Source organism: Pleurodeles waltl, chromosome 4_1, assembly GCF_031143425.1.
Source record: "Pleurodeles waltl isolate 20211129_DDA chromosome 4_1, aPleWal1.hap1.20221129, whole genome shotgun sequence".
In the NCBI taxonomy this organism is placed as follows: domain Eukaryota; kingdom Metazoa; phylum Chordata; class Amphibia; order Caudata; family Salamandridae; genus Pleurodeles; species Pleurodeles waltl.
Genome location: NC_090442.1, coordinates 886,153,978 through 886,177,685, shown reverse-complemented (window position 1 = coordinate 886,177,685; position 23,708 = coordinate 886,153,978). Strand labels below are relative to the sequence as shown.

The following is a 23,708-nucleotide window of genomic DNA, read 5'->3' as shown; positions in this document are numbered from 1 at the left end:
TGTTGATGGTGAACAGATCAAAACACTGACAGAATCCATGGATGGCAGGCTTTTGAGTGTCCTTGCAAAGAAAGGTGGCTATATTGGTCACTGATTTGTTTTTGTTTTGTTTTTGAATGTCAGAAATGTATATTTGTGAATGTTGAGATGTTATATTGGTTTCACTGGTAATAATAAATAATTGAAATGGGTATATATATTTTTTTGTTAAGTTGCCTAATAATTATGCACAGTAATAGTCACCTGCACACACAGATATCCCCCTAACATAGCTAAAACTAAAAACAAACTAAAAACTACTTCCAAAATTATTCAGCTTTGATATTAATGAGTTTTTTGGGTTCATTGAGAACATGGTTGTTGTTCAATAATAAAATTAATCCTCAAAAATACAACTTGCCTAATAATTCTGCACTCCCTGTACTATTTAAATACTGTGGTAGCAAACTTTCACATCCAACAACCTTTCATTCCACACTTTCTGTTTCCCAGCCGACTGGCAGACAGTTCACCTTACAAAATCCTCTAACTTTGCAGTGAGAGAAAGAAAAGTAAACAACAATTTCCTGGCTCAAACAAGCAAGAATTTGTAAGAAGACATAAGCATGCATTTAACCACTGTCTTGAACACACAGAAAATAAGACAAGATAAAAACAAGATTTAAAGGCATCTTTATTGCTCATTCACTTTCGTAACGAACAGAACACCCGTTCTTTTCTACCTGGAGCTCTCTCGCTAAAACAGGCCAGAAGGCCCTAAAAATAGCTTGCCCTTATAAAATCTGACTCTCCACAGTTTGTCGGCGAGTATAATTTTTGAGGCCCTGGATGGGTTCAAGGAATTCTACATGATGGGTGATGTGTTTAGTATATTATGAGTATGTTAACAGATGACACAGGCTTTCCCTATTTCTCTTTATTGAATTGGTAAAGGCTGGGGGAACAGGTAGAAAACAGTTTACTTTTAATGTTAACAAATGTCAGGGATAGCTCCTTGCCCCCCCTGCCAATGTAAGTAACTGTGTGTAGAATAAAAAAAAGTAAATAAAATATTTGATTGATAAATAGACATGCTTTGCAGCTATATTTTGTCTTCCCTTAGAACATGTAATTGTACACTGTTTTTTTTATTAGCATCTATACATGTTTAATGTGTCTGTAAACTTATTTTGACTGCACTGTATGATTTAGGTTTTGGAAAGCTTAGTAGATTATGAGTATGTTAACAGATAATTTAGGCTTTCCCTATTCCTCGTTATTGAATTGGTAACGGCTCGGGGAACAGGGAAAAAACAGTTTACTTTTTATGTTAAATGTTGTGGATAGTTCCTTGCCACCCTGTCGATGTAAGCAAGTATATGTGTAAAATCAAAAGGGAAATAAAACATTTGTATTATACAGCTACAATTTGGTCTTCCCTTAGAGCATGTAATTGTACACTGTTTCTTTTATTTGCATCTATAAATGTTTAATGTGTCTGTAAATCTATTTTGACTACACTGTATGATTTAAGTTTTGGAAAGTTTACTTAATGTTATTGTGGGAATATTTTCTTAAATTCCTAAAATAACACATTGGAAGAATACTTAGGAGGTATCTTCAAATACTTACTCTGGTTACAGAATTGAGTTACAATAACTTAAAAATGTTTCTTGTTGGCAGCACTACATTTGTTGGTCTGAGATCCCTGTTCCTCGGATTTCTGTTACTTTCTCCTTAGAAGAACTGAAGGAAATGGAAAAGGACTGTGCTTTATATGTTGGTAGAGTGGAAAGGCTTGCCCGCTATAGCTCCATTAGCAAAGAGGAAAAGGTAAGCCTTATGTAATATTATGCTCTGTTTTATCAGATACTTATTTTAAAATACATTAATGTGACAGAAATTCCAGTGGCCATATTAAACCCTTTTATGACAAGGTTTATTATGTGACCTGTCTTTCACTTTGAAGATCACTACTGTTGGGAGAGCTTGTTTGAATTACCTTACCTCTCAAAGACATACAGGTATGTTGAAGCAGTTTTCTATTGGAATCAATAAATGTAAGTGCCTCACCCATGATATGGCCATCTGATAGGGACTTCTTGTTGCAGATTCCTTACCTTTGAATTTCCCCAGGCGTCAGACTGGATCCGAGATTTTTCTTCGAACAGTACCTCTGTGCGCCGTCAGGTGGCGTCGGTCGACTCCGCGGGTGGCGTCTGTGTCATGTTCGCTGTGATGACGTCGCTGTCGAATATCGACGCCACCCCGGTGCACTGACATCAGTTCTTTTCTTTCCGCGCCAGCCTACGTGCAGATCCGGAGAGAGATACCTCAGTCATTTTTTGACTACGTCAACACTTTTGCCAAATTCTTTTGATGAGTTCGTAGATGTGTCCAGGGATGTCCCGCAAGACCGGATTCAAGCCCTGCGACTCCTGTCACCGAACGATATCGGTGATGGATCTGCACCTCGTGTGTCTTTGGTGCCTGGAGCGTGATCACGACCCAAAGTCGTGTTCCGAGTGTCGGGCCATGAACCTGAAAGCTTTGAGGGAGCGGTCCCTAAAGCTCTTGGCAGCCCGACCCTCGACTCCACCGGAGTCACCACCACTCTACGTCCTCGAAGTCACCTGGACATTTGGGTCACAAAAAGAAGTCGTTGAAGAAGGACAAGCATTCTTCAACTTCACCCCGTCGCTCGGACAATGCAGCGCCGGAAGAGCGTCGAAGCTCTAGGCCTCTGTCCTCTGAGCCTTCATCTGGGTCAGCTCTGTGCTTTCCCGGGAGCCGGAGCCACCCCTGCCCAGCTCAAAGAATTTTATGAGCCAATGCACCTCATTTCTGGACAGTCCAACCCACCTTCGGCGCCCTAGGGCACAGGTGAGTTGGTGGGGGCCCCCTTAGGTTTGAAGTCGTCAGCTTCGGCCACAGCTCGGGAGGGCCCCTCCGGATCCAATCGCAGATCCGTCCTATCGCCGGTCGTGCCACAACTACCTTCCCCGGCGTTGGGTCAGACATCGACGCTCCCAACGTTGGTTGGGCCCACAATCTACGTCGATCCCATCCTCATACCAGACTCACCTGGAGCCGGAACAACATCGCTTGACGCCGATTCCGTTCTCTATGGGCTCTCCTGGGCCTAGGGTTGATCCAGACCCTTATGGGTATGAATACAGGGAGATTCTGGAGGGGTCGCTGGACCCTTTAGAATACCAGCCTGACCCCCAAAACGACTGGGTGCAGGATTTGGGTGATGCCAGTGGTCTAGACACCTCCCCTGACACTGGTATATTCTCTCCTTCTACCATGGCTACGGAGAAGGGTGCTTCATATTCCATGGTGGTAAGAAGGGCGGCTGAGGTCCTGGACCTCGAGCTACCTTCTGTGGAGGTTAGTCCTAATATCCTAACCAACATGCTTCAGCAGGAGTCTTCCTCTTCCGAACCCCTTCTTCGCTTTAATGAGGCACTGACAGACGTCCTTTTGAGTACTCGGTCCATCCTGTGAATAGGACGATTGCACGCCGCCATCGGCCTGCAACATCAGACCGGAAATTCCTCACACAACACCCCAGTACCTTATCATCCAGGCTTCCTCTTCATTTGGCGCATTCCCTGCCGCACCCCCGATAGGGAATCAAAAAGGCTGGACAATTTGGGGAAGTTGCTTTCTTCCAACAGTCTAGCACTGCGGTCTATGAACACCGCATGCCTTTTGCGCTGCTATTCCCATACTCTCTGAGATACGGTCGCGCAAGTGCTGCCTCGAGTTCCGGAGGAGGCCCGGACTATCCTTTCCCAAGCCGTGACAGATGAAAGGGATGCAGCGAAGTTCATGATCCATGGGCTGGATACAACTGACTCTCTGGGCAAATCGTTTGCATTGACGGTGGCATTGAGATGCCACGCCTGGCTGAGAACATCTGGCTTTTCAGTGGATGTCCAGCAATCCTTGATGGACATGCCCTTTATGGCACATGTCTCTTCAGAGACAAGACGGGCTCGGCACTCAAGCGCTTTAAGGATTCCCGAGTCACGGCCCGGTCCCTTGGCATTGTGCCTGCTTCTAAACCCAGCAGTCCTTCTTTTGCCCCTTTCGTGGCAACAGAAGGGGCACCTGTAAGGAAATGCCTCCTTGGCATGGTTACCCCCCCTGACTTTTTGCCATTGCTGATGCTATGTTTTGATTTGAAAGTGTGCTGAGGCCTGCTAACCAAGCCCCAGCACCAGTGTTCTTTCCCTAACCTGTACTTTTGTTTACATAATTGGCACACCCTGGCATCCAGGTAAGTCCCTTGTAACTGGTACCCCTGGTACCAAGGGCCCTTTTGCAAGGGAAGGTCTCTAAGGGCTGCTGCATATCTTATGCCACCCTGGGGACCCCTCACTCAGCACAGACACACTGCTTGCCAGCTTGTGTGTGCTGGTGAGGACAAAACGAGTAAGTCGACATGGCACTCCCCTCAGGGTGCCATGCCAACCTCACACTGCCTATGCAGTATAGATAGGTCACCCCTCTAGCAGGCCTTACAGCCCTTAGGCAGGGTGCACTATACCATAGGTGAGGGCTCCAGTGCATGAGCACTGTGCCCCTACAGTGTCTAAGCAAAACCTTAGACATTGTAAGTGCAGGGTAGCCATAAGAGTATATGGTCTGGGAGTCTGTCATACACGAACTCCACAGCACCATAATGGCTACACTGAAAACTGGGAAGTTTGGTATCAAACTTCTCAGCACAATAAATGCACACTGATGCCAGTGTACATTTTATTGTAACATACACCCCAGAGGGCACCTTAGAGGTGCCCCCTGAAACCTTAAACAACTACCCGTGTAGGCTGACTGGTTTTAGCAGCCTGCCACACTCGAGACATGTTGCTGGCCACATGGGGAGAGTGCCCTTGTCACTCTGTGGCTAGTAACAAAGCCTGCACTGGGTGGAGATGCTTATCACCTCCCCCTTGCAGGAGCTGTAAAACCTGGCGGTGAGCGTCAAAGGCTCACCCCCTTTGTTACAGCACCACAGGGCATTCCAGCTAGTGGAGTTGCCCGCCCCCTCCGGCCACGGCCCCACTTTTGGCGGCAAGGCCGGAGGATATAATGAGAAAAACAAGGAGGAGTCACTGGCCAGTCAGGACAGCCCATAAGGCAACCTGAGCTGAAGTGACTCTGACTTTCAGGAATCCTCCATCTTGCAGATGGAGGATCCCCCCAGTAGGGATAGGAATGTGACCCCCTCCCCTTGGGAGGAGGCACAAAGAGGGTGTAGCCACCTTCAGGGCTAGTAGCCATTGGCTACTGCCCTCCCTGACCTAAACACACCCCTAAATTCTGTATTTAGGGGCTCCCCTGAACCTAGGAACTCAGATTCCTGCAACCTAAGAAGAAGAGGACTGCTGAGCTGAAAAACCCTGCAGAGAAGACGGAGACACCAACTGCTTTGGCCCCAGCTCTACCGGCCTGTCTCCCCACTTCTAAAGACACTGCTCCAGCGACGCTTTCCCCAGGGACCAGCGACCTCTGAATCCTCAGAGGACTGCCCTGCTCTAGAAGGACCAAGAAACTCCTGCGGACAGCGGCCCTGTTCACCCAAGACTGCAACTTTGTTTCAAAGGAGCAACTTTAAAACAACTGCGTTTCCCGCAGGAAGCATGAGACTTGCTACTCTGCACCCGACGCCCCCGGCTCGACTCGTGGAGAAACAACACTTCAGGGAGGACTCCCCGGCGACTACGAGACCGTGAGTAGCCAGAGTTGCCCCCTCTGATCCCCCACAGCGGCGCCTGCAGAGGGAATCCCGAGGCTCCCCCTGACCGCGACTGCCTGACTCCCAGATCCCGATGCCTGGAAAAGACTCTGCACCCGCAGCCCCCAGGACCTGAAAGATCGGAACTCCAGTGCAGGAGTGACCCCCAGGAGGCCCTCTCCCTTGCCCAGTTGGTGGCTACCCCGAGGAACCCCCCCCCCCCCCTTGCCTGCCTGCATCGCTGAAGAGACCCCTTGGTCTCCCAGTGATTTACATTGGAAACCCGACTTGTGTTTGCACACTGCACCCGGCCGCCCCCGTGCTGCTGAGGGTGTACTTTCTGTGCTAACTTGTGTCCCCCCCCCGGTGCCCTACAAAACCCCCCTGGTCTGCCCTCCGAAGACACGGGTACTTACCTGCTGGCAGACTGGAACCAGGGCACCCCCTTCTCTATTGAAGCCAATGCATTTTAGGCACCACTTTGAACTCTGCACCTGACTGGCCCTGAGCTGCTGGTGTGGTAATTTTGGGGTTGCTCTGAACCCCCAACAGTGGGCTACCTTGGACCCAAACTTGAACCCCGTAGGTGGTTTACTTACCTACAAAACTAACAAATACTTACCTCCCCCAGGAACTGTTGAAAATTGCACTGTCTAGTTTTAAAATAGCTATATGTGATTTATTTGAAAAGTATATATGCTATTGTCATTATTCAAAGTTCCTAAAGTACTTACCTGCAATACCTTTCATTTGAAGTATTACATGTAAAATTTGAACCTGTGGTTCTTAAAATAAACTAAGAAAATATATTTTTCTATACAAAAACCTATTGGCCTGGAATTGTCTCTGAGTGTGTGTTCCTCATTTATTGCTTGTGTGTGTACAACAAATGCTTAACACTACTCCTTTGATAAGCCTACTGCTCGACCACACTACCACAAAATAGAGCATTAGTATTATCTCTTTTTGCCACTATCTTACCTCTAAGGGGAACCCTTGGACTCTGTGCATACTATTCCTTACTTTGAAATAGTGCATACAGAGCCAACGGCCTACAGCACCCAACTGCGTCCTTACCCCCTACCCATGCATGTTGTACAGCCCCTGCGCGGCTGCGGACGTGGCATCCCACGCCCCGGAAATCAGGGAACCAGCGGGTTACCCAGTCTACCCCCACCCCCTCCTCAGCCTCCAAACCTTCCTAGTCCGCAGGTACACCAGGAACCAGTTGGCAGCAGGATTCGCCATCATCTGCCCCAATGGCAATCCATTACCTCGGACAGGTGGGTCCTCCAGATTGTCCGAAGGGTCTACTTCCTCCCCTTCAAGACACCTTCTCCAGCCATGCCACCTTCATACAATCAAATATCGGAGGATCATATGGCGCTTCTCCGCGAGGAAGTCCAAGCCCTTTTGACCAAAGGAGCTATAGAGCGTTGCCAGAAGTAGGTTGTGGTTGCTATTCCCGCAAGTTTCTGATGCCCGAAAGTAGACAAAGATCTTCATCCTATATTAGATCTTCAGGCCCTCAACCTCTTCCTCAAAAAGGAGAACTTCAAAATGTTGACATTGGCTCAGGTCCTATCTGCCCTGGGTCCCGGAGACTGGATGGTAGCGTTGGACTTGTAAGACGCATACTTCCACATTCCCGTCTTGCCGGCCCACAGGCGTTACCTATGATTTGTGGTAGGTCATGAGCAGTTTCAGTTTACGGTGCTCCCCTTTGGCCTTACCACTGACCCTTGGGTGTTCACGAAAGTGATGGTAGTGGTGGCACCTTATCTGCGCAGGTAAGGGGTTCCAGTCTTCCCCTATCTCGAAGATTGGCTGTTGAAGGCGAACTCGCTCCAGAACTCGCCCTAGACAGTCGTCTCCCACCTCCAGACTATGGCGAACCTTTTACATTTGCTGGGGTTCACTATCAACATGCCAAAGTCACACCTGACTCCTTCTCAGACGCTCCCTTTCATCTGAGCTATTCTGGATACAGTGTAGTTTCGGGCACATCCTCTCGAAAAGCGAGTCCAGGATATTCGGGCTATGATACCGATGTTTCAGCCTCTCTCCTGGATTTTACTGAGAATGACTCAGAGGCTGCTGGGCCTCATGGCCTTCTGCATCCTGCTAGTTCGAAATGCCCGATGGCATATGCAGGCTCTGCAGTGGGACTTGAAGTTCCAGTGGGCGCAGCATCAGGGGAATCTCTCCAACAAGGTCCAGATCCCGGAAGGAACTGCGAGAGACCTGCAGTGGTGGTTAACAAATCAGGATTGGGTCAAGGGCAGATCCCTCTCCTTTCCCCAACTAGATCTTACAGCCGTGACAGATGTGTCACTCCTGGGGAAGCGGCCAGATACGAGAGGCGGAGATCAGAGGCCTCTGGTCTCAGGTGGAAACCGTGCTCCATATCCATCATCTGGAGCTCTGTGCGATTCGACTAGCATTGAAAGCATTCCTTCCCTCTCAAGGGCAAAGCAGTGCAAGTGTTCACAGACAACACCACCGCCATGTGGTACCGCAACAAACAAGGCGGAGTGGGGTCGTGGACCCTTTTTCAAGAGGCTCTTTGCCTCTGGACTTGGCTGGAACGTCAGGACATTTCCCTGGTGGTTCAACATCTGGCGGGCTCTTTGAATGGCAGAGCAGACGAACTAAGCCGACGATGCGTGGTCGATCACAAATGGCGTCTCCATCCGAAGGTGGCGCAAGATGGCGCAAGGTCTTTTCCTTCAGTGGGGAGAATCTTGGTTAGACTTGTTCACCTCCGTAGAGAACGTGCGATGTCAGTTGTTTTGCGCGTTGGAGTTACCAAGGCGGCACTCTCTTGGATACGCCTTTAGTCAGGAATTCAGGCCTCCTGTACGCCTTTCCGCCCATACCACCTCTGCCCAGATTTCTGAAGAAGATCAGGTAAGACCGGGCCCAAGTTATACTGGTGGCTACGGACTAGGCAAGAAGAATCTGGTATCTCGAGCTGTTGAGCATGGCCATAGCTCCTCCGATCAGACTACCTCTTCTGGAGGATCTTCTGTCACAGCAGCAGGGGAAGGTCCTCCATCCGAACCTGCCCACCCTCCGCCTCCTTGCGTGGAGATTGAGGGGCGACAGTTGACGTCTTTTGAACTGCCATCTGAAGTCTGTAATGTTATCTTGGCAGCCAGGCGTCCCTCAACCAAAACCGTATAAGCCTGTTGTTGGCAGAAATTTGTGGCATGGGTGCATTGACAGATCTGTCGATCCCACAGGGCTCCTACCTCTGGGTCCTGAGCGTCCAGGGCTGTGGCTGAACTGGCCAGTGGTGTGTGTTGGTTATTGTGTGGGTCACGTGGAGGCCCCACGATGCTGTGTTTCCTCCCTGCGACTGGAGATGTCTAGAATGCACCCATGACATCCTAGAGAGTGCTGAGAGTGAGAAATCCAAGACGGGCAGCTCTGCAAGAAGTAAGGCATCATCCTCTGCAATGGGATAGTAAAATGTCAGTCTTGGACAGTAGCTGTTGACATCAGTCATCATGTTCTTTATCCGTGTGCTAAAGTGTCATGGTGCAGACCCACACATTAAGACCCTTATTTATGGCACAATGCGCTAGCAGAGCGTCATTTTTATTTTAAGCACCATTGGCACAATCTGCCAGTCCCCATTTCCCAGTCTGTTACACCCACCTTGCATGACTTATCATGAACTTCTGCATATGTAGCTTTTTCATTGAGCTGACTGTGTGACATATGCATTGCATATGAGTTGTTAGGGATTTTTCCAATAGAATTATACAGAATCTGTTGCATTGGCAGTTCATGATTCTTGGGTAAGTGTCTGATTCCTCTGCAACCCCACGTATGTTGTAAGAGCGACGAAAGGGGTTGAGCTGTCTACACGCATCCTACTTGTTACTTTGAGTCATGTGTTTTGCATCCTGTACTATCCATTGTAAGGATTAACCACCCCTTCTGTATGTGTTCAAACAGTAAGGTCTCCCTTCTTGCACACCAACACTCAGTCCAGACATGCAGGCATCCTTGCACCCATGCTGCAAGTAGTCCTGCGTGGCAAGGTGAGTGTTGTGCAGGAAGGGAGACCTTCCTGTTTGGACACATACACAAGAGGTTGCTGATCCTTACAATGGGTGATGCAGGATGCTGAACACATGATTCAAGGTGACAAGGAAGATGCATGTGGACAGCTCACCCCCTTCCATTACTCTTTCAACACAGGTGGGGTGGCATAAGGACCTAACGCATTTTCAGACTTGTTTATGTGTGGATGCAGCAGGTTGTTACATCACCTCAGGGGTGGCATTGTAGTAGTGGTACAAAGGACTGACATTGCTGTTGACCTAAAATTTGCATCTTTCAATGTGTGTTGCAATTATCATCAATCCAAAGATTTGTGTTCATATGAAAGCCAGCACAAGAACTGCTAAGATTTGATTTTTGCCAAGCGTGTGGGCTGTTGTTTATTTGAAAGTAGTGTGTGAACTGTGCTCCTTCTAACATGAGGAATGGTCTCCAAAGACACTATCTTTGTGTTCTAAGCAGCAGTCACTGTTGTCATGCATTTTCTGCCTTAGGAAGAAAAAATATTCAGTATGATTACATTAAATACATCATTGTAACTTGCACTGGTGTTTTTATTTAGGGCTAGGTTTTTTTTTTCAGAACCACAGGTTCCGCCCTTTATTTTGACATGATGGCAAAAGAATGAAAACAGAAATTTGATGATCCTAAGGCTGTATCTTGAACATTTTCTAATTCAGTATGCAGGCTCAGAACAGGTGCATGTTCTTATGTTTGCTCAAATTGACTGTTAATACATACTTGAAAACACAGAACAGTGGATGACCCTTTATGTTTCTAAGCTGCACTGTCTACAATTCATACACTAATCTGTAGATTTTCTGAGTTAATTTATGTCCTTTAGGCGGCACAGTTTCAGCAAAACATGTGTATGGTCCTCTTCAGAATCTATTCTTGGTAAATAAGGATATTCACTAAATAGTACTTACTCATCTGTACGAAGAAATACAACTTCCATAGGTATGCTTTCCAGACCCTCCCCTTGTAAATCTAAGAACAGAAGGGTTGGGTACAGTGCTTTATGTGAGGATGCTCATTGTACACAATCCTTATACCTGACTGTACAGAAAGCAAAACTCTGTCCTGCTCTCAGTGAAAGAAGATGAGATCATGGTGTGGTGCCTCTTCCTCTGGACGGAGACCTTGCACATACTTTGTCGGACAGTCTGCTGTCAGCTACACCACTATATGCAGTGAACAATTAGCTGAATTTATATTAGGTGATCCATACTCCCAGTGTGGGCATGAAAGTAGCTCCAAAGAGTCCTGTGACCTTAAGGGTGGTCTAAAGGACATCCTAGTTGGCTTACGCACAGACTTGCCTTGCCTCTGCCTGTCCCCGTTGGGAGTCTCAGACCAAGGGAGCATTGTGCCTGCACTGGTCCCAGCTGCAGCATTGGGGAAGAGTTAGCACCTAGCGCTCTTAGTGCCTTCACTCTATCCATAGTGAGGGACGCGCATGGGCTGCGCCGGACGAAGGACGGGCCAGTCTGTGCCAATCAGAGTCTGGAGGAGGCTGGGCTGGGCCCCACCACTTGGGCTTTTGGTTTGGGTCCATGGGCGTCTCGTTCTCTTCAGCAAGGCTTCCTTTGTGATTGATTTTATCATTACTTGCCTGAAGAACAGGGATAAGAGGGCGGGCATTGAGTCTGTACTGGGTTTGCAATATGTGGTTTACCTCCCTTACCCTCACCTGACATCAAGGATATTGGTGGGAGTTCTCTCCTCTTTATTTTTAATTTGCCACCTTGGGTCGGTTTATTAGTCCTGTCGACCCGCTCAGCTATTTTGACGGTGACCTGGAGTCCTGGAGCTAAAAGCTGGGGTGGGACTACATCCCGAAGTCTACATTTTGCCTGTGACGCCTTTAGGGGGCTGCCTGATGCTCTAAAAGCATGATTGTTCAACTCTGCTCCCGGTATATACCGGGCCCCTCTTCTGGGCCGCAGGGTAACCGAGTTGGGCAGTCCATGTATTATATAATTTCATGGGGAAAAGAAAGGTGGGGCCGGATGCTCCCGGTGAGGACAGTCTCACCACTATTGACTCATTTCTGATGCAGGCGGTGGGGGTAATCTCCAAGGAGACGGAACTGACTGAAAGGAGACGGTCAGTGGAAATCACCACTCGTGATTGTGGCCTGATCCACCAAGGTGACTCTGTTGAGGATGATACTCAGCCGTTAGGCTCTATACAACTGCTTGATGGAATGCAGAATGCCGGTTACTCAGGATCCTTTCACCGTACCTAACTCTCCCCCTACGGAGCCCCCAGTCAAAAAGAAGAGAGGGGAGGTAAAAAAGGTGATGCCCAATAGAAGGGTGGCGACTGGGAAGTTGGATACGGGTTATGTCTCCAGTGTTGATCTAACCCTGGACATGTTCTTACCCAAGTTTGAGGCTTTGCTCAAAGGTCTCTTGGCATTGTTATTATTATGACTTGGTGGGATTGAAGGAATGCTATCCAATCACCTAAATAACTGTGTCCCGAAGGGGGCATCACTGGTGATGTCACAAGGACCCGGCAGGCCAGCTGAGAATGCTAGCTATGTGTGCATGGGTTCGGGGATGTTTGTCCACAGATGTACAGGAGACGAAACCCTGGTCGAGAAACATCCTGTCAGCGGTGGTGCGAGCACCACCATCTTTGCAGGGGTATGGGGTAGCGGCACCTTGTGTATCAAGTGATAAACCAACTAATGGTTTAATGGGCACGCAGCAGAGTAGATCCAAGCCACAAGGCGTAATCTATTCTAATAGGCCTGACCATAATAAACGGCTTCTACCAATAAAAGGAGGGCACACCACCTGACTACATCTTCCCCCAGAATCTTCACCCCTAGTGGGGGTCTTAATTGGGGAACACCCTATCAAAATGGGTAAAAACAAACAACGGATAATCTGTTGTGTAAAATGAAAGACTGGTGTGATCATGCTTTTGTAAATGGTCCTTCTTGTCTCCACATATTAGTATGGCAAGATGGGTGGGAAGGAAAGAGAAAAATGGTGAAGGGGAGTGTATTGTGGTTAACTTTAGTTACCCCAGAATTGTAAAAGACTTTGTCCCATTGTAGGTTTATTTCACATGGTAAGGCTAGAGCTATTAGGGTCTGCCCCTTGCAGTACTTTTACTCTTCTTCCTGCTCCCACCCAATAGGAAAAAAAGACCATCATGTAATTAACATGTGTTAAGGGGGAGGACAGTGTAAGGATATACCACTGGAGAGCAGGTTCCTTCCTGTGTGTGGGCTGGAGGGGAACGATTGACAAAGTCCGCCTGTGCAAATGTAATCCTCCCCCACGTTCAGGGAAAGCAGTGTGAGAGAGACATTTGACCAGCGAGTATGTGGGGGCAGAAGCCCCTGTTAACTGTTATGAGTTGGAACATCTTTGTGTTGAAAGCCAAAAGGGATGTCGTGAGGTGGCTGGATGTGCTTAGAGGTAAACACATTGTGGCTATGCAGAAAATGTGGGATGTAGGTAAGTCATTTTATGTAGATGGTTTTTTCTCCTTTTCTAAGGCAGCATCTCCTTCTCCCTCAGGGTGTCCAAAGGGTAGCCTCCTTAACCTTAGTTCCATAAATATCTTGTGTACCCTGTCTCTGGTGGAAACAGTCTACGTCAACCTGCTGTTGGTATTTAGGAGCAGTCTAATGAGGTTGGTGGTAAACCTTTACAATTCTTTCACCGGGGTACACCGATAGAACGTATCCTTTGCCTATAACGTTTTTTGGAAGGTTATGGGGAGAATAAGTCCACACTGTTTAATGTTTTAATTTTAGATTATTTCAACTGTCATTTGTGTTCACACGGTTGTGGCCTAGGCAGAGGGTCGTTTGATGCTAGCCCCCAAGTAATACACTTTGAATTCAGAGCATGGTGATCTGCTGGAGGATATATTGGCAAGTAGCAATTTGAATTGTATTGAGCAGATGAGCAGATGGGATGGTGAAGCTAAGCCTTCTTTTACGAGTAAGGGCTGTCATTTTATCACTGAGTATATCATAGTTTCTGCACCCGTGGTTTCTCTTGTTAAATCCATGAGTGTCCAATGGAATAATTTTAGTGATCACAACCCCGTAGTGTTGGATCTAGTCTGGGTGCCAAATATGGAGGTAAATTCAAGGAAAGGTCCTTCTAACAGTGTTATTAGCACCAGGGACCAGGCACAGAGAATCAAGTGGGATAAGGTGATTCCTGAAGCATTTCTGGAGAATCTTTTTTTTTTGGGGGGGGGGGATGCAGTGAACATTACCCTATGTTAGGAGACTAATACGATGGAAGATGAAGTTCTTAATGCTTTTAATAGATTGTGTGGGCAGATTTCCTTTAATGTTACGACTTGAGGGAAATATGATAATAGAAAGGAGAATAAATGGTTCGATAGAAATTGTTCTGGGGTGCATAGAAATCTGCTTTAAATCAAACACCAAGGTATGTGAATAAGATACAGGCTTGCAGGCAAGCATGCATGTCAGCAAACCATTTTCGCAAAAAGAAAATTAAGCATTAGACCTGGCAAGAGCTGCTGCAGGCTAGTGTTTTAGATAACTGTGCCAAATTCTGTGCGATTATAAACAGACCATTTTTTTCCGTCATGGGGAACTCCAGGGTGGATTTTAACATCGCCCCTGATAGATGGGTGTATTACTTTCAAGGGATGTACAGCAGGAGGTGTGAGAGCAGGCAGGATTTTTCCTGGAAGAGTGGTATGATATTCCCCCCCCTTGAACTTTAACGTAGACGATGTGTATAACACCATCCTCACTATAGCTTGGGGGGTCCCCCCAGACCGCTACAAGGCCGCCCTCCAAAGGTGGCCAAGGATTTTGGCACAGATATTCCATGCAACTTGCAGGAAAAGTTTCCCCCCCTCTTGGTCTAAATCTATTATTTCATCTATATATAATAAGAAAGGAGCAAGGAACGATCTGCAGTGCTACTCTCCCCTTTTCTCTTATAGATTTGGCTGCAAAAAGTATGGGAAAAGATAGTATTGGATAAATTAATACATTGGCTTGATAGCAACGATGTGATCTCGGACATTCAATACGGCTTTAGCCAAGGGAGAGGGACCCTGGATCATTATATTAATCTGCAGATGATTGTTGGTAAATACACTGTAGCCAAACGGGGGGGGTCTTTAGGTGGCTTTTATGGACCTTACCTCGGCCTTAGGCTGAGGGAATGGATCCAAACTTTGGACCTTATTTGTTAATATTATAGATGTTGAGGTAGTGGCGTTTTTACATAGCTTACACTCTAACCTCTCGGCCTCAGTAAGGTATAAGGAGGATGACAGTTTGACAGCTCCATGGGCAGCTCAAAGGTGGGTAAGACGGTTCATTTTGCCACCCCTGTTATTTACTCTCTATATAAATCAACTGGGTGAGGTAGTATCGGCCGGTTGCGGTAATTTCCTATGGCTGGTCTAAGACAATTTCCACATTATTGTATGCAGACGATGCGGTCTTGATTGCAAGTACTCCGGGGATTCTTCAATGTCTTTCGGATGCTTTCATTGACTTCATGGACTCACTAGACCATGGAATTAACTATGCAAACATACAATGACGTGTGGTCATTGTAAACTAGCCGGGCAACCTTTTTTTTGGTGGCGGGTGGAATTACCCTGGGGGGTATTATTTGATGATTGGGGGTCCTCGGACCCGCAGAGAATCTCAAAGAAGAATATTCTCCAGAGAGCCATGGGTGCGACAGTGGAGTTTGCCAAGAGACTTGGTACCAAACCAATGCAAAGCCTGGTTAAGGTATACAGTTAGAAATATGTTCGGATGGGAAGGTTATGGTTGTGACGCCTGGGGGCATATAGATGCCAGTAAGCTCCAGGTAATTGAAAATAACTTCTCGCGTAGGCTCCTGGCAATTCCCGCATGGACTCCTTCTTTTGTGGTACACAAGGAATTAGGCCAAGGTCTCTGATCTTATTGCTGTTGCCCCAGTCATGCGCTGGCTTAGAATCTGGGCAAATCTGGCCCTTTCACTTAAACAGCTAGTGACAGACGTCTGTAGTTCCGCAAACCCTCAATCAGAAATGTTAAAAACATACTGTTGTTCAGAGTTATTTGTAAACCCTAAAACTTTGAGGAACAGAGATCTACTGGAGTTAAAGAACATGTTGCTGTCACATAGGATAGCCAATTGAGAGAAGAGGAGCTTCTTAAGCCTACGGTGAGAGAATATGTTCTGTTAACAAAAAACTCACTGCGAGAGTCTTATTTGGTGATTGTTAATAACCACAACCACCATTTTTCACTAACGAGGTTCTGGCTGAATTTTGTACACTAGTTTTTAGCTGTCCCAGAAGGGTTCCACAAAACTAGGGAGCGGCAACCCTTCTCCTGCGATAACTTGTCACAACAGGATACCATGCATTTTATGTTGTTCTGTGATTTGTATCAGACACTAAGGCATTGTTTTATTGCTGAGAGAAACATGATTTGTACAAGCAAAACCAGCTTTATTGTTTCTTCAAATGCTTTCCTTTCCCAGGATTTGTTTCGGGGTTCCAAGCTTCCTTTCTGGTGCCCTCAGACTAAAAAAAACACTTATTTAATGATTAGGCGGTTTCCCCTCAATGAATCATTTTTATCCCCCGGACACAAACATGGATACGTTTGTTTTTTATTGTTCTTTTTAACCAATGTGCTGTGCTTTTAAAAATCTGATTCTTAAATCCTTTTGTGTATGTATTGTTATGCACTTGGTTTAATGGGCTTTTTATGGTATTGAGATACCAAATAAAATATTTATGACTGCCTACTTGGCTTACCATGGTCCAATCTGGTCATGGCAGGAACGTCCATAACAGAAAAATGCTTAGACCTAGAGCACTTCTACTGCTTTGTTACTAAAAGCCACCAAGAAACTAAAAGTGCAGAAATAACCAGTTTTTCAAGTTTTCTACTGAAAAGCAAGTGTTTCCTCGGTTGGTGTTTTATCAGTTAAAATTGGTTTGAACTGGAAACCCTACCTAATAGTCGTTTGTACAAGAGCAATTCAAGATGTCAGCACATTGAATCAGCACACCTAATTCACAATTGGGAACAATTCTCAAATCCTCTTTCTACCAAATCAAGACCCTCTTGTGCATCCCCACTCAATTCCACCTCAGAGTAGGGAGGGAACTGCTTAACTAAGACACCATGATTGTAATGCCCTGTACTGCAGACTACCAGCTTTCTACAACTGCAACCTGAGAGTATTCCTTTGTCATTCTTTCTACTCCTACAAGCAAAAATAGTTATGCAATGTGGTCAAGATAAGCAACATAAACATTTAGTTATGCTATTTAGAAACTCACCAGAAATATTTAGTTCACTTGGCCAGTCAGGAGGCAGTAAATTAGGAGTGTGCACAGAGTCTAGGAAACTTATAAATATGAACTACCAAGTGGCTGATGTTGTCATAACACAACTTAAGAAATAATGCGTTAAGCTGTTCTTTGGTACTAATTCACAACAAGCTATTAGCTGACAGGGCTCACTGGCTCTCCCCACCCACATGCAGTCCGTGTGTCAAACAACACAGTGCTAGAACCTCTTACAGCCAGAGCTTCTGATGATGTGTGCTTTTATCCATCTACCAGAACTGCAACACAGTAAAGGCAAAGGGCAGAAGACTGATCATAGCAGTGTTATTATAATGAGTGCAGGAGGCGTTCTATTACCTGGGCCCAGGAGTGTGAGTATCCAACTGCTCCCCGTTATGGCTTGTACTAGCCAGCCTATGGGAGAAATGGTGTCCATTCTGTTTGCTTGGATTAGTGCCAATAGAGTTATTGTTACAGCATCAACTCCACCATAAACGTTCCGCTGACATTTGAGGTGTAGAGAACAGCTCATGAATAACTGGCAAGGTTATGCTATTTTCTACATAATGCTGCCTCTGTGACAACCTACAACAATGAAAAAGCACAAACCCCCTAATTTGGCTGGCAGCAGGGTTCTTCACTGTCCTATCCAACAGGCTTTCAACTATAAGTTCCCAGCGCTTTTAGGTACACTGGGATTGGTCAAGCTGCTTCACAGACACAATAAGACTTAGACTGCAATCACCAAATGAAATGAGAAGTGCATAAAAAAGCTGTTAATTTGCCCAAAAACTGCTCTGCAATGCAAGCCTATGAGTGTTTTTATTCAAGCCAGTTCTTGCTTAATTATAGCTGGAAGCATGCCTGTCTGATTCCTAGCTTGCGTTTGTTATGAATACATGTTAAAGGAGGCCATCCCATGCATTATGTGACAATAGATGTCAGTGCTCAGTTTACATCATCAAACAAATAAATATTGTAGAGTGCCTCTTATTGGTGATTGATAATTACAAAATACTGGGTAGAGAGACCCTTTTTTCCTCTGTACTCGATTGTCCCTTTCAGTTTCGAACAAGATGGAGCCTAGAACCTTAATTTAACTCCTAGTTGGGCCAACACAGACTTCATTTTTTCAACTTTGATAAGAACAGGTACTCACCTAAAAGTGACTAGGGCTGGCCAAAATTAAAATGAGTGAAAACCCTTGGAATGTCTTTAAGAGGCAATGTGATTAATAGCACAACTCTTGTGTGCCCACTAAATTGATATAATAAAAAATGAAGGGTGAAACACAGTACTAGGACAGCGCTATAACACTGGTTGATTTCAAAAGTGTTAAACATTTATGGTTTCAAGGAAAGCCTTTGTGTTGGTAAATGTATGTATTATGCTTGTCAGAAATATGTAAGGTTTAACAAACTCAGCATTTTGATTTAACTTTGTATATGTAGTGAATTTAAGAGCCACATTCAGGAGCTGTAAGAATCGCATCCAAGCCAGTTGTCATCCGTACTGAAAAGGTTCAGCAGGTGACTGGTGGTGAGGAGGTTGGGAAATATTTTAATTGAATTTTGGAAACAAAGTTATCCCTTGTACCTTGTCATTTTGAATAATAGTGCTAAAACTGATCAGTGGACAGGTGGCACATTTAATGTTTGGTTACCCAGCTTATAACTAAATGCTCAGAGATTTGCCCTTCTAGGTAAGCATTTTGTCCTTTTATTCTTTCACTGTAAATGTCAAATAATGTAAATGTTAGTCTGTCATTACATGAGAGATTGGCATGTTTAGAGATCTGTTAATATTATTTTCTTGTTTTATAGGATTTGAGAGCAGAGATTGCAAAACAAGAATTAATTGTTGAGGCGCGTCAAACAGCTTCTCGAATGCTAGATGCTCTTAAAGGTAAGCATAGTTATTTATTTTTTGTGTTAATACAGTTGCCATAGTTTTCTTTGTTTTATGTGCTTCTAACCATATTTAAAAATGATATAGATCGACAGTTGTCAAACAGAATGGCTTTGGATGCGAAGAAGCGAGAGCAGTTTCTAAAGCTAAAAGAACAATTTGAGAAAGATCAGGAGGTACTGTTTTGGTTACCTTTGTTAATTATATTAGCTTATATTGAAGTGCAACATGTATTCAGGAAAAAAATGAAGGGAGTTTTGTGTCACAAATTCATAACCTGTTACATGTTGTGTTCGTATACTCTCCTCCACATTGTTCATAATGTAGGATCAATTTTAAATGCAACAAACACACCTCACAGAAAAGTGTTTTAAACACTACTACAAACAAAACTATTTTGCAGTGAAATCTGTATGTGCCCCATGCACACTCCTGCATGCAAACAGATGAGTAAATAGTGTGGTGCAAATGTCGAATCTCACACTTAATCCAAGGGTAATAATAACCTGATGTAGTAATAATGTTAACGCTACCGCTCTTATTGCCTCCGGGTTTCGGATTCTTTGTAATAAGAAATAAATCCTGTGATTACTGTCCTTGTTTCATTGTTTATTAGCATTTGGTGTGCACCAGCCTTTTGCTCCTGGTAAACAGTCACAGCCAGTTTTTTGTGATAAGGTATTAGCTCATTATTCATTACCACACTTTTTGACCAGTATTACTGGACACTACATTAATTTACAAGTGCTTAAGTGGTTTGATGCCCCCTTCTCTTTAACCCCAGTTGCTTCCACTTCCCTCTGTCATGTTTTCCTTGTTAACTGGCCCCCTCTTCCTCATCACATTTGATACATAATGAGGGGAAGTCTGTGTCTAGGAGGCAGCCTCGCTTGCCCTTACAAAGTGATAAATGTTCAGCTCCTACTGCACTGCCCTCTGACCTATGTATAACTGCTCCAGTGCATAAACCACAATGTTTTGTTTGTCGCAGAGAGGGTTTGTAGAGAGACATGACTGTTGTTCTGGGGTGTCTAAGTTTTCTTTCTAGAATGCATCTCATTAAGGTAACCAGTGACTTAAAGAAGGATGTGCATTAACGGTGAGTATTTTCTGGTTCCAGCCTGACACCTGGTTATCTTTCTTTGCATTGTGCATGCTGGGCTGTGGCTTATGGCTACTGTGCGCTGCCTAAATCCCTCACCTCTGGGTTTTATGCATACATGTATGACTGGTTATTGAACCAGCGGAACATATGGTGACCTATTCCAAGTTCCCTCACTCCAAGGGGAAGGACAGGGTATTACCATCAGATACTTGCAGCAATGGTTTGGCCTTGAGGGATACAGGTTGTTTACCCCCAGCAATCAACCCAGACAACTGTACGCTGGAACTGATGTCCTGTAACATTGCAGGTTTGGCCAGGAAACTGGATGATACAGAATGGGTTACCTTTATCAAAGATATAGACATCGGCCTGTTTCAGGAAACTTGGGTAGAGGACGTTATTAATATAGATGGATTCCTTTCATTTAGTGTTCCTGCCCTACCTCCAGTGAAGGGGTTGGGCCGGGCCAGAGGTGGGCTGTTACTGCTTTTAAACAAGAAATTGCAGTGTGACTATAATCATTTGGAAGTTGATTCTGTTGATATAAAGGCTATACGCATTACGTTTAAGCAGGGTTTATCAATTGTTATTGCCAATGTTTATATAAGATCAGTCTCACGTAGTTCCGAGTCCCACACTCTGGCCATATTGTCTGAATTCGTAGGAAATCTTCACCCTTTGACTATTTTAATTATAGCTGGTGACTTTAATTGCACATTTGAACCCTCTTCTCTACTTAGTGGCTTAACCGATGAAGAAGACGAGCTGTGGGGGTTATTTACCACTTGGCCCTGCACACGTTCTCGTGTGGCCAAGCAATTAACCACATTATGTTTAAAACACAGCCTCAGGGTTTGTAATGGTTGAACATTATCTGATCTGAATATTGCACCAACATTCAAAAGGGGTATGTCCACAAGGACCATTGATTATTTTTTGGTAGATTTTAGGCTGTGGCCTTACTTGGAAGACATGAGAGTAGAAGTAAGATGCGACAGCGATCATTTCCCCTTGCTTCTTACTTTGTCTGGGGGAATGTTTAGGAAAACATTAAATAATCATGCCACAATGGTCCCACCGCCATGCTGGAACAACAATTTCACCAAAGTTACTTGGCCCAAAGTGATGTCCAATCCCTATTTGATTAGGGCAATATACCAAACCTTTCTAGACAACCTGGCTGAGTATGAAGACCAGGCTGTGGAAAATATTCCGATACTTGAAATACATGACAGCCTGGCCATCCAGCTGCAGAGCTTTTTCTATAAAGTGGGCCGGGCAAGGCCCTATGAAAGGAAAAGGGCCCGCAAGGGATGGTTTGATGAGGTCTGTCCCAGGGCAAAGTCTGGACTAAAAGCAGCAGTAATTTCTGATGGATACAACTACCTGTGGATTCCTCACCTCATGAATACTCCCATGGCGCCAGCATTCGACGGAAATCTTCTTACTAGTCTCTGCACGTCGACGAGGACGTCACTGTCTCGCACGCGACGCCGTCTGACGTCATACAGGCAATAAGAGGTCCTCGACGACGTGCAGACGGCAGTTCCCTTTTTTCCGTGCATTCGAAACGGTTATCTTCGAGGGAGCAACTGTTACTCTTGCGGTTACAGTGTATATCTTGCTGCGTACTCTTTCTCTGTGGAAATAATGTCGCAGAGAAAGTCTGGATTTAAGCCTTGTCGTGAGTGTGGAGGCAAGATGTCGGTGACGGATCCTCATTCCGATTGCCTTTGGTGTTTGAGCTCCGACCACGACGTCTCGACTTGTGATTCATGTCAGCACATGAATCCGAAGGCCCTTAAAGAACGCGAGGCGAAGCTGTTTATGGCCAAGTCAAAGGAGAAGCATCTTAAGAAAAAGTCTTCTCCAAGACATCGGCGTCATCGAGACTCCCGGCGCCGTAGAGAATCTCGGCGTCATTCAAGGGAGGCTCGTTCCAAGTCTCCGGATCGGCGCCGGAGGACATGGGAGGTCAGCCCCACGGTGACGCCGCATCCTTCGACGCCGTTGCTCTCTCCGGCGTCTCCAACTTCGCCTGGACAGGCGTCGGTGATTGAGGTATTGGAGCCTCAAGTGTTTTCTCCGGCGCAGACGCCGAGGCCAGCGTCGGGGTCGCCTCCGAGTCAGGCACCCCAGTATCCGGCTTTTCCCACCCCTGGAGCCGATAGTTCCGCATTCTTGAATGCGATGTATGCCATCTTCCAACAGATGGCTCCAGGGGGTGCTCCGGCTGGGCCTTTGGCCTTTTCTTTGGGTGATCCTGCGCCTCTTCGGCCGGCACCCTTTATGCCCTTTCTCCCGTTTGGGAACGTGGGCTCGGCGCCAGTGTCGGCGCCGGTGGCCACTCCGGTGGCTTCGGAGGGATTGGCCCCAGGGATTTCCATCCCGTCGACGTCGAGATTTCGGCCTGTGACTCCGGTGGGTCCATCCGTTTCAACTGCTCTTCAGTCGGCGCCGAAGTTACCTGTGGCGCCGGATGCAGCGTCGGTGGCTTCGGAAGATCGGCGCCGATCTCCGACTTCGGCGGAGGTATTGTCGACTCCGCGGATTGAGCAACGACTGCATTCAAGGAGGCGTGCTCTCCGGGTACTAGAGGAGCAGGAGTACCAACGAGCCCTAGAGGAAGGAGAGCTAGAGGACTCGGGTGATGGGCTGCGTGGACTGGAGTCGGCCAGTGGGCTGGACACTTCCCCTGAGTGGGACCTTTCGTCCCCGGGGGAATATACCGAGGAAGCTGCTTCCTTTCATACAGTGGTACGGAAGGCAGCTAGTTTTTTGGACCTGCCTTTGCCGGTGGTGGAGGCGAAACAAAACCTTTTGACAGAGGTGTTGCATCCGGCCTCAGCCGCAGCGGAGCCTCTATTACCTTTTAATGACGCTCTGCTGGATCCGGTTTTAGAGGTGTGGAAGAAGCCGGCATCTTCCCCAGCAGTTCACAGAGCCGTGGCCAGGAGGTATCGGACGGCTCCAACTGATCCTGGTTTCCTATCTAGGCACCCTACGCCGGAGAGCTTGGTTGTGCAGGCCTCCTGTTCGTCCAAGTCAGCGCCTGGTTCTTTTCCGACGGTGCCGGGGGACAGAGATTCAAAAAAGCTGGAGGCGCAGTCGAAGAAGATTTTTTCGTCCTGCAGTCTGGCTTTAAAAGCCACCAATGCAACCTGTATCCTGGGGAGGTATATTCATGCTCTTATGGATGACATCTCCTCTTCGTTTACAGAGCTTCCCCAGGGTCTTTTGGATCTTGTCTCTGATGCCCAGGCTGCTGCGACCCAAATTATCCAGACGGGACTGGATACCACCGACTCGGTAGCCAGAGCAATGGGCACAACTGTGGTGGAAAGGAGACAGGCCTGGCTCCGTAACTCGGGCTTTTCGGCAGATGTACAGTCCACATTGTTGGATCTCCCGTTTGATGGGGACAAACTGTTTGGGGCTAAGGCTGATTCGGCCTTGGAACGGTTTAAGGAGAGCAGGGCCACGGCTAAGTCGCTGGGACTCCAAGCTCCTTCTTCCACGGCCTCTTCCAGATTCTTCAGGAGGTTTCGTGGATTTGGGCGT

General features: G+C 46.4%; 1 protein-coding gene across 3 annotated transcripts in view; it reads left to right on the top strand.

The window, feature by feature from the left end:
• The window catches only part of TUBGCP6 (tubulin gamma complex component 6), a 518,646-nt gene that overhangs the window by 167,001 nt on the left and 327,937 nt on the right, over positions 1-23,708 (top strand). For all 3 annotated transcript variants that reach the window (XM_069229637.1, XM_069229636.1, XM_069229638.1), the window contains exons 11-13: positions 1,663-1,812; positions 18,958-19,039; positions 19,130-19,218. In XM_069229637.1, coding sequence (XP_069085738.1) covers positions 1,663-1,812; positions 18,958-19,039; positions 19,130-19,218 — 321 coding nt within the window. The remainder of the gene's footprint in view (positions 1-1,662; positions 1,813-18,957; positions 19,040-19,129; positions 19,219-23,708) is intronic.